The sequence below is a fragment of the Rousettus aegyptiacus genome, unplaced genomic scaffold (genome assembly GCF_014176215.1).
Source record: "Rousettus aegyptiacus isolate mRouAeg1 unplaced genomic scaffold, mRouAeg1.p scaffold_m13_p_15, whole genome shotgun sequence".
NCBI classification, from domain to species: domain Eukaryota; kingdom Metazoa; phylum Chordata; class Mammalia; order Chiroptera; family Pteropodidae; genus Rousettus; species Rousettus aegyptiacus.
In genome coordinates this window covers 9,375,940-9,387,953 of record NW_023416290.1, presented here as the reverse complement: position 1 = coordinate 9,387,953, position 12,014 = coordinate 9,375,940, and the positions used below count along the sequence as shown (strand labels likewise).

General features: G+C 39.7%; 1 protein-coding gene across 1 annotated transcript in view; it reads left to right on the top strand.

Annotated features, from left to right (window-relative positions):
- CUNH8orf34 (chromosome unknown C8orf34 homolog) overlaps window positions 1-9,628 on the top strand; it is a 254,464-nt gene extending 244,836 nt beyond the window's left edge. The window contains 2 exon segments of the mRNA XM_016152981.2: window positions 3,662-3,721; window positions 6,905-9,628. Of these exon segments, the coding sequence (XP_016008467.2) occupies window positions 3,662-3,721; window positions 6,905-7,053 (209 nt within the window). The 3' untranslated portion in view covers window positions 7,054-9,628.
- The last annotated feature ends 2,386 nt before the right edge of the window (window positions 9,629-12,014 follow it).

Here is a 12,014-nt window from a genome sequence, read left to right as displayed (position 1 = left end):
ACCATTGTACATGTTTTTAGTGAGATACCTTATCTGAATAATTTACCCAACCATTACTAGATTATAAATCTCTCACTTCAGTATATTTCAACAGATTTGGGGAGAATCAGCACACTTTCAGATTATTGCATTTTTTTTTTAGGAGAGTAAGAAAAGATTTACTTTTTCATCACTTTAATTTGTTCCAAACATAGTGTCAGACACATAGTCTGTGCTTGGTAAATATTGGTTAATTCTAAGTGTTTCCTTTTAGGCTTAGCAATATAACATAAAAATGGTTTCTATTGATGCAAAAAAGTTAACAAAAATATTTAGTTTTAATCTTCTATCCCGTGAGGACTTCTGTCTCTCACTTCTTTATTAGGCTTGCCTTTCCCTTTGCCGCTGTTTTTAGTGATGCTGTGTTCTTACTCCGCGAGGATTTGTTCCCAGACCTGTGTTCGCTTCTCACGCAGGTTACTAATGGACTTACTTCTTCATTGTGAGCATACACATGTCATTTAATTATACCAGTACGAGGCCAATTGTCTTTTTCTAGAAGCCATGAAAACCTGGGGCTCAAGAGACTTGTCTGATAAATTGTCCAGTAAATTGTGGAGAGAGGGCTCCCACTCAGGTGCACCTGTGGGTGCTCAGTCCTCCGATTTTAACCCTGGAAACGAAAAGAATGCCCTACTCTGAGATGCTCTGCCAAATGCTGACTGACTTTTCCTTCTGCCTTTTACTTACCAACCGGGAACGATTTATCTTTTCATTGGTGAAGTCATTGTATTTTATTTCTTAATTATTCTATGGCTTTTGCATTCAGTTTGCTGCCTCTAATATGCCTTGACACTTCAGATGAAAAGAGTATTGGATAGTCCTTATATGGCACAAAAAGAGTGGCCTCTCCTTGGGTGGGCGCATGGGTGGTTATCGTCATCTTACGTAACGCTCTTCCGTATGTCTGCTAATCGGGTACCCGCAGGCGCGCCATCATCCATGCCAGCCTACTGTGTCGCTCCATGCTCCTTTTTCCTCCTCCTTTAGACTTAAGTACTTACTTTTCTCAAACTAGGTGGGGGGAAAAAAATCAATGTTTTAAGCACAGAACTTCAGAAATGTGGCATAATAAACCATTCTCATTGAGAGAGTTAGCATATATTCTAATTAATATTAACAATAAATTGGGAAATTCGTCCTATAGCCTAATATAAAACAGAGCTACAGAGTCAGTTTGGGAGGGGATATATTTAGAATTATAGCATTCCCTTTTTTCCTTAAAGCTTATTATGAGTAATTGACATTTTAAGGTTACGTAGAAACACATGCATGTCTAAAAGAGGAGGAAATGGAAGATGAATGACATTTATTAAATTTTTGTAGTATCTCCTTTTATCCCCATGACAGCTTAATGTGTGGGTGACATTACACTGATTCTACAGTATCAGATTTATTAAATATCCTTTTCCAAGGATATATAATTAATAAGTGCAATTTACATTCTAACTTAATCCAAGGTCATATGTTCTTTTCTGATATGTCATTCCATCTCTAGAAGCTGGAAAAGGAGAGAGGAGGAAGGAATGTGTGTGTAGATAGTATCAAGAGAGGAATTATTTCACTGAGCTCTGAGTTTGTAGCGTAAAGAAAACACTATAAAACATGAAAATAAGGAAAAGTGACAGATAAAGAAACATGCAGTAATATATTTGGGTAGGAAATCTGCTTTTAATATAAACTTCAACTTGATTTAGTTATATTTACACTGTGCTCCAAATTATTATCTACAGGCAAAGTCATCCAGAAAATTAAGGGAGGCATAAATGATAAACATAAAAATTAAAATTTTGACAGAATAAAATAAATAACATTTAGTAATTACATTAAATATGTTTTCAATCTCAGAGTAAACTATTTAAATAGAACAACTGTTCAAAGCCTGCTGCCAGATTTCTTCAAAATGACTTGTTTTGAAATGTTGACTAAATATCCCAGAAGAGCTCTATATCAGCTTTAGAATAATTGAGCATTCTCAGACCCAAAACAGCTCTTCTTGATATTCTTAAACATAAATACCATATGACTTTATCTTTCATATTAGGATACAAAGGAGTACCCATTAGTTGACATTTAAAATAATTTTCAAGAAGTTTTTGCTCATTATAAAAGGCTTTTTAATTTATAAATTACTTCCACATATTTGACTCCAAAAATTAACCTAGTAGGGAGAATTTAGTCTTAATATTCCTGTTTTACATTGTAAGTGTTCAACACACTTATTTAATAAATATTTATACATTCCCCATTTATTTAATATACGCTGAATGAAATGAATGAATGAATGAACTTAGTTCAAATAGGCGAAGTGACTTTGAGAAATGGCCACGCCTCAATCTCCATCTCCTGATTATTCAAGGAGGCTGTGATTAGAAACATGGAAATTGTGTGTGATAAACGATTTGCTGATACACGCAACCAAATGTGATAAGTTTGGTGGCGTTTCGTATGATCACTGTGCCGTCCCTCGAGTCACAGTGAACTTGGTGTTTAATGCAGCATTGACCTCCATCCCTACACATGCACGCGGTCCGTTGCCTCAGTGATTTCTGTTGCTGTTTTTCGTTGAATCGACCTGTACCTGTAGCATTCGAGAAGAGGGTTCTAATCTATGAAAAAATTATCTTTATTTCTAGACGTTATGACTACTCTCTTGGTTGTTTGTTCTCTCCCCTACAAAAACTGCTTCATTTTTTACATTCCCACAAGTAGTGTTTTCAGGCTGCTCCCAGCCTCCCACCTTATTTCTGCACCTCACAGAGGGAAGCCGTGCGTGTGAGGCAGAGGCCCTGTCAGCTGCCACACGAGAACAACATTATGCCGAAGTTCAGTCGAGAAACTTGAGATCACTTTATCCTGTCTCTAATCCCTGTTATCCTTGGCCACTCTCTGCCTTGTTCTACTGCCCCTATCAAAATAAAATCTTCTCATGTATTTGTCTTCTTAGTCACTGTTGATATATTTTCCAGATCTTGCCTCTGTGCCCTGTGGAACTGGAATTTGATTTGCAAACTGATTGTCTTTCAATGCTATTGAAAGAACATTCTCCATGCCTTATTTTTTATTTTTTATTTTTATTTTTTGCCTTATTTGAAATGGATTATTCCAGAAGACACAGTTCCCTGTTAGCCTTTACCAGGGGAAGTTGCTCCTTCTTGTAAATCTCATAATAACTTTGTGATGATGACATTAGGTTGCAAATATTATAGTATCACAATACAGTGACATGTATATAACCCATCCTGAAAAGGCTGTGTTGGGGTAACAGTCTGTAGTTCATTACTTTCCTGCCTAACCTGTGACAAACATGAAAATTATGGTTGCGATTTAGACAGGATCTTCCTGCAACCCACATACGTATTTATAACATTCTCTAGAGGGGCAATTTGCGCTAGATTTTATTTAAAAGTCAACAAAAGATTAAAGTGAAAATGACCGAATTTTGAAAGGAGCGTATACTCACTGTTAAATAACTAACATAAGTAACTGCAGCTCACTATATACTATTAATGGAGTTTGGCATTAATTTCGATTAACCCTCACTAGCAGTTGGCTAAGTCACTGGAGAATTGTGTTTAACAGTTTCCTTCCTGGTCCAGCATATTATCTCTTTTTCTTTCAGGTTCTGCTCATCTTCTTCTTTGTGTTCCGTGCTCTTCTTGTCCTACTCTGGTCTACTCTGGTATGTTCGCTCAGGCACTTAATCTCTGTGTCAGGTGACAAATACAAAATCATATATTTACATCTGCAGAATACCGCCCAGTTGGTTATAAACTAAAATGTCTCAAAAAGCCTATGCACCCCCATGTTTATTGCAGCATTATTTACAATAGCCAAGCTATGGAAATGACCTAAGTGTCCGCACATCAGTGGATGAATGGATAAAGAAACGTCACACACACACACACACACACACACACACACACACACACATACATACATACAATGGTATTTTATTCAGCCATAAAAAAAGAAATCCTGTCACATGCAACAACATGGATGGACCTTGAGAGCATTATACTAAGTCAAGTAAGTCAGACAGAGAAAGACAAATGCCATGTGATCTCACTTATGTGTGGAATCTAAAAAGGGAAGAGAGCAGAGAGCAGACTAGTGGATGCCAGAGGCAGGACCAGGCAACATGAGGGACGGGGTGAGCAGGTACAAACAAACAAAACAAAAAACACAGAAGTTACGAACAAAATGTCAGAAAGTACAAACAAACAAAAATGTATTGCTCAAATGGTAAAAAATATTTAAAATATACTTTAAAAACTTTACTCTTAATTTACTCCAAAATCTGAATCCTTATAGCTGCCTGCTTTCTGATTCTGTTCTTCTATATCACAGACAAGAATTATATCTCTCTTCCACATAATAACTGTAGGAACTCAAAGATCACGGGGTTCTCTTCAGTCCTTCAAAGTTTCTTTGTATGACATGCAGGCATGCTGCCCTTTGATCCAAGAGACCAAAATGGGTAAATCAGTCATGTGACTCGCATTTAATAAAGGCCTACAGCAAGTCAGGAACTGCACCACAGAATAGCACACGCCACACTCAAGCTTAATAAATTATGAAGTCACACATTACGAAGTCACACATTAAGCAATTCTTTACATAAAGATAGTCAATGATTACTGGTAGATAAGCATTAGGGTGGATTAGTCCATGGGGCAGGAGAATTCTCCCTGGACCGGTAGGCAAAGGGCCCTTAGAAAGTGTTGTGTAAGACGGGATGTAGTTGGTATAATCGTTAGTTGGATGGAAGAATGGGGGTGGGGATTGGCTGGGACAAGATTTTGAAAAACAGCTGTGCTCTCTTCTCTCTTTCCCTTCCTCCCTTTCTCCTCTCCTTCTCTTCCATGAAACAAATACTTATTAAGCAAATACCATATAAAAAGTATTTTTTAAAGTCCAGTGAGTAATTCGGAGATTGATAGTCTTCTTGCAAAGTGTTTATGGTCCAGTAGGTGAATCAGCAATATTAAACATAACTAAGGTAAAAAGCAGAAAAAAACACATATTTTTTTTCTTAGACAAATATCATTAGGATGGCATGGATATATCCCAATGCCAACATAGTTGTCTTTGTCTAAGAAAAAAATATTTTTTTTTCGCAATAAGCAGTATGGACAAATAGTCGCAGTGCTGACATAGGACTCATGCACCTTGCGATCCACCTTGTGGCTCCACCTCGTGCCACCTTGGTTTTCTAAATTCAATTTTCATAATTCCTTCCAGAAAAGTAGTTGTGTACCAACCCTGCAAGTTGTTTCTCATTGGCCGTATTGGAGAAAAGCCAATCTATTTTAAACAGTTGGAGATATTTTTAGAATATCTACTTCTAATTTTATCTTAAAGAAACTTTTTATACAGACATCAGAAATTGGTACACTGGCAGCAAAATATGGTTAATAGAAGTAGTACTCTACGGTCAATGCCATTATAAAAGTTCATGCATCTTTTTTTTTTAAAAAAATGCTACACTATAGACATGTCATTAAGCGCATCTTTGTTTTGTTCTGTTCTGTTTCTCTCCTACAGGTCTGTGAAACAGGCAGAGGTTGCAAGTGGGCCTTAAAGGAATTGCAATTACTCAAATCCTTATGCATAATTCTAATTTTATTTACTATGTGTAATCATTTAAAGAATGGTTATTTTTATAATATCAATAATAAACAAGTACTCTTGTAACCAGGGGGTGCCTAAGTGTGTAATCAGAGAACACTAACCCTGGCAAGGACTCTGGGGTGGTCAGGATGCCTGCTGCCTTTTGACATGGTTAGTGTCCCGGGTTTAGATTACTTTATATCTAGCTATTCAGATGACTATTTGATACATCAAATATTGCCTGACCGAGATAACTTTGCTTAAAATTTTTCTGTATTTTAACTTGTCTAGGGTTTTCTATTTCTTCTATTTTTATAATATTTTCTCATTTTTTAGATTAATAAACATTATACTTACCCACATGTGCCAGGATGTGCCACTTAGGTATCTCTGGGAGTTAGCGGTTTGACGTCAACACCTGCCCTGTGCGTTCCGGGCAGCAGAGAGGTGCATTCTCCACCACTGCTCCTTCCCACGATTATCTTCCCTGTTCTTATCAAAAAATATATATATAATAATAATAATAATAATAATAATAATAATAATTGATATGTTAATTCAATAAAGCAGATCAATAAGGAATGAAATGCATGCCCCAAAGCATATGAAATGAAAATTGTTTTGCCATTTATCCAATTATTAAACCCAATTAAGACTCTTTTAAATTTGACACATGCTTGCTTTTGGAATGTGTTATGCATTAATGCTAAGTGAATGGATCTAAGTTAATTTATTGAGTATCTCAACTGTCTGTTATATTTAATTATCTTAACCTAAGTTTGCTTTCTGGACCTTTGAGGCATATGGTTAAATTATAAAACTGCCTGTATAACTGTCAAAGAAACAAATGTCAAAGCCGGGACATGGCTAAAGAATAAACAAAGAATTATGAGTATGTGAATGAAGTCATATTCCTAAATCAGATAATATAATACATTTTTTTTAACTTAACATTTTCTCATGCATGGACATTCATGAGACTAATTTTCATAGAAGTTATTGTTTTTTTTATAGGTAGGAACAAATTAAAAGCTTAGAATACAGTATATTTTTGAGCGGAAAAGAGAGAAGGCTAGAGGGTAAGTTTATGGGACCAGAACAGTCGTCTATTTAAAAATTCTTACCACGGAAAAAGATTTCTTCAAAGATGTTTAACTGAGGACCCAAATGTTTGATGTATTAGTAAAACGTGTCACCCCCTATCCCATGCCTTCATCTGAGTCACACTTTTCTCCAACCATCTCTTGGTCAGTTCGTGTCCTCCTCTTGCCCACTGACCTTTTCCTGGAGACAGTCACCCTACTAAGTGCCACAACTACCTCAAGAATCAGACCCATCAGGATATCAAGTATGTATTCCCCCCAAAAAAGGCCACCAAAGACAAACGAAGCTGGACACTAATTACAGTGGTAAGGATTCCTTTTAGTCAGTTTTAAACTACTGTGATAGGGAAGAGGGTCCAGGATGAACTAAACTGAACTTCAGTTTGTGCAAAGGCAACTGGATGTTTTAAAGGGAAAGGAGTGAGTAAAAATGGGGAAATGCCTAGACTCAAGCAGAGTTGGTGAGATGGAAATTTTTCAAATGTAGGATGGGGCAGGGGGGTGGGGCAGGGTTAGAAACTCATCTGTGTTTGCCAGCTGGTGTTTATCAAAGTTTGGCTTCTGTCCGTCCAGGGAGACTAGGAAGTGGGCTCTATCTTCAGGTGTTGGCTGGAACAAACAGAAAATTCTTTTGGCAGTGTCGAGCCTTCCCAGATAAGAACTTCAGGAGGCTAGAGTCATCATCCAAGGGATGCTGCCTTAAGCTGTTAGAAACTATGTTAGTGTTTCTGCAAATCTTTTAATGTTAAATCTTTTCATGTAAATCACTTGTACTGAGAGCTTGTGGTTTTTATAGGACACGTTTGAGGCCTGGTCAAGAAGAGGGCTCAGAGGAGCCAGGCAGAGTTTGGTCAAGGAGAGAATCTTCATCAGTGCCAACGAGGCAGGACACACACACACACACCTGTGCCTTCTTTGTCAGCTTCAATAACCACTTTCAGAAGCCAAGGACAGAGGTCAAAGCCAGTGAACAACGAGAGCCCACATCAGGAAATTTCTCTAGATTGCTTTGCTATCTCCTGTTTCAAATGCTGTATGCGAAATCTGAGTCTCTCAGCACTCATCTGGGCTCCCATTACTCATTCTCCCTCTTCTGCATTTCTTAACACAGATCCAGAGTTACTACCAAGGCAGGGCTTGAAAGCCCCACAGGAAAGGGCTTCACGAAATGTCCCTCTGTTTCCCTGCTCTGACATCACCTCTGTAGGCAGATGGCTTTGGACCCTAAGTCATGCTATGGGTGGGTATCCCTGACTGGTAGCCTTTGACCTTCTGGACACGGAGGCCAAACCCTTATTCTCCAGGGCATCATAGTCTAGCAGAGGGAACATGCTTATGAACAGATAATTTAAATAAAATGCAGTGATGTGCAGTGGTGAGGGCATTTACAAACTAGCTATTATGGGAACACAAAAAAGCAGTCGTGAGCTCACGTGGGATCTGGACTTGGAAGAGGATGAGTTGAGCAGTGGGTGGGCAGGGAAAGAACGCCTCATTGGTTCCCTGGAAGCGAGATGGAGTCAACTGAGCAACGGCAGGGGAAACTGGCTGCTAGAGGTGATACGTTGAGATGGGGTTGCGTCTGCAGGACAGGGCTTTTGATATGAAACGTCCAGCCCATCTCAGGGCCAAACTGCAGGGTTCAAGATCTAGATTTGTCATTCATTCACGTTTATGGGTTTACGAACACGGTAAGAAAGGATCACGCTGCCTGAGGAGAGCCTGTGGAAGCCTCTCTAAGGAACGCCAAAGTTTAGGGGTCAGGCCAAAAAGACGGCAGGAAGGAGACGACAGAGAACTCTTGAGGAAGACGAGAGAGGTAAAGCGAAGGAGAGGAGTGTCAGCTATCAAAGGGATGGACGACGCTGATTTTCATGCTGTTTTCATGCTGGTTTCCCCAGATGGATTTAAATTTTCATCTGACGCTGCATGCACGGTGTACTTTCTAGAATATACTTTCTTAAGCCATGAGCTCTTCCTTTTACTGGAAGGCCAGGAAAATGTTCACTTTGGATGGAGCCCCCAGGGAAGAGACAGGCAGGGACTGTAACTACCCTCCTGGGATGTCGATACAGGACACATTAAGAGACAGAGAAGAGAGATGTCACACGAGCTTACTATTGCTTTACCTCCTTTCTTTAGAAAAAAGAATAACTCCACAGGCTTCTGAGAATGTCAGATTCCCTACCGTGCTTTATTTATCATTTATTCAACAAGTATCTGTCAGACGCCCACTCTATCTAATACCATCTTAGACCAGGGACTCAGAAGTGGGACAGATACGCTCTTTGCATCCTTGGAACTAGGTAGCTGGTGGTGGCAAAACACTGACAAGTGAACAGTCATTGACAATAGAGCTTAAGACCAAAGTACAGGATGCTAAGGGACCACACTGAGAAACATCTAATCTACACTGCGGATTAGATGGGCTTTGGTTGACCCGTAATCTAAAGGACAAGGATGATTCCAGTGAAATTGCAGGAGGGTGAAGAGAATTAGGGACAGTCCTGAGAAAAAGTACTGAGTGTTTTGAAAGAACAGCGTGTGAAAATACCCAGAGAGAAGGAAGAGTATGGCGTAGCAGGTGAGATAACAATTGAATTGTTATTGCTGGAATGTAAGGGACGTACAGTGTTGTCAGGTGATGTGGGTAAGAAGTCAGTAGCAGCAAAACTACAAAGGGTATTATAAGATATCTGCAGAAGGCAAGTGAGATGTATGAAAGAGTTTCAAGCAGGCGAATAGTAAGATTTGCATTTTAGAAAGACATCGCTTTGCTTCAGCATGGCAAACAGGTCATGAAGGGGCAGCGTGGAGACTGGGAGTGGGCACTGTTTCGGTGATCAGTTTTGGAGACACCGAAGTGCACAGATAGAGGAATTTAGATGGTCGATGATTAAAGATGGGGGGGGGGGGGTAGCTGCAGATGGTAAGATTTCTGGCCAAGTCACCTGGTAGTGAAATGTGTTTGGAATGATGGCAAGATGTTTAGTCCAGTTGGGGACATGTCGAATTTCAAGGGACTGGGACATATCCAAGACTTCGGGCACCATTTACCTAACAGAGGCCAAACAGCGTAACAGACATCAAGGCAACGGGTGGCATCGCCCAACGGGAGTGAGCAGGGAAAAGAGGACAGAAGCCTCGGGAACACGCCAGCACTTAAGGGACTGAAAAAGTGATTTCGAGAGTAAAGGTTTCACATACCCTGGACATAGTGGGTGGCCCACACACTGCTTCTCGGAAGCAGAAGGTCAAAATCGATGCACATGAAGGTCCCCAGTTCCTGTAAGCACAGCTGGAGTTCCTGTAAGACAGCATCTAGTAGTCTAGTTTAACGAGGCCGTAGGAACTTCCTGCGGCTGGATGGAGTAAAAGGCAGCTATATGGGAGCGGGAGGCAGATCAAGAAACATAGACTTTCCCTGATTTGGGAAGGAAAGCTAAGGCACCACCAGTTTGGGGTCTTTGTACTCAGGGTGTAGAGGCATCGACCTTGAAAATTCCTTTTTCTTTGATTAATAGTGGTGAAGAGACAACTATAAAGTCTAGGAAAAGCCTCAAGAATTGGTCCCACTGCAGCATTTTTATCTTCTCTCAAACTAACAGACCATAACTTTGTGTTGGTTATAAGGAAAATAAGCATCACCAGCTGCCAAACTCAGAGTCTTATGAGATCCTCCCTTGAGGGACAGAAGGGAGCAAGCATCCGTCATCTTCCTGGTCTTAGCAGACAGAGCTGCCCATCGTGGCTTGCCCACACTGTATATGTTTGTTGGTTTTTCAACTTGATTTGGCTCTCTTACCACAAACTTTCTGGTCGTTGTTGTTGTTGTTGTTGTTTAAATTTCTATGGTGATTTCTTGTCTCTATTGAGCCTTTGATGTTTACAGAACCCATCTCTGCAAAGCCAACATGAGTGGATGTGGGTCTGAGCGGGAGGTATGAGTTAGTGGCTCTTCTCACTGTTATTATAATCATGTAAAATGTGCCTGAAGATCCCCAAGTGCTACATGCAAGACGACAATGGTGACATGACCCAGTGTCTGAAAAATACAGCCGTTTTCTCTCAGAAACTGTCTAGCTGACGGCAAGGGAAGCAAATGGCTTTGAGGTTGTGTGGTGTGCATGGCTCTCAGGGGAAATGGCTAACCTATGGTTTAGAAATGGAAGCTCTGGAAGAGCTTGCTACTAACCTAGTAAACTTGGCAGTTGCCAGCTTAGTACATTACAGCTGTGTCTGAAGGGCCCTTTATAAACCACAGGCATTTGATTGAGCGACGTTGCCCAAGGTTTACCACCTGGATTCTGAGTGTAAGGGGAGCCCTTGTGCTTGTGGAAATTTTTATTGCTATATTTTTATTACTATATTTTGCAGAACTTTTTAGGTAAAGATAATGAGCGTACATGGGAAAAATTCCTTACAGCATAATCAGGATCATATTATATCAGCGGTTTAACTTGAGCTACAGAAATTTATGTTTCATTGTGGAAAGCAGACATGCATATGTCTTAAGTAAATTGCGAACCAAGATCTTAGCATCTTTTATTACTTATTGTTTGAATTCCCTGTGAGATATCTTTCTTTGGGCCTGGGATACAGGTTGGTGTTGCTCACCCTACCTATCTGGTCCTCCCCTGGGCATGTGGAAAGATTTCTCAGCTCCCTGCAGTTAGGCAGGTTGATGTGACTAATTTTGATGCATGGGCCATCAATGGAAAGTATCTGCAGCACTTCCGCTCCAAGGCATTTAGGCGTGAGTTCTCCACACATTTTTTTTTTTTTCTGCTGCCGTGATCCTGGGTGTTCTATATTAAGATGGTAGTAGCTAAAGATGTTTGGTTTAAAATTATGCACAGTAGAGTTCCTGCTAACCTGTGTTAGATGGGTAATATGAGGGAAAAATAAATCTTTATTCAGCCACGGAGGTTAGGCGCGTATTTGATCCTGCGTCATGGTATGCCTTAGTGTCGTACTTCGTGTTTTGACTCAGACTAGATCAAACTCTCTCCCTGCGGAAGATGAAGGCTTCCAAATATACAGTTCCAGGTCATGTTAACCTGGATTCATGGACATTTCTGAGCTTTGAGCAAGTATAACTGACCATGATCCTTTTTAAGAAACTACCAGTCATACTTTGAGAAAAGAAGATTGCAGCTAGATGCACTCCTAAAATAGATTTGTGTTCATCTAAAATAAGGCTTAACTTATTCCTCTTTTTTTTGTTTATGATATCAAAAATTTTAGCACTTATATATA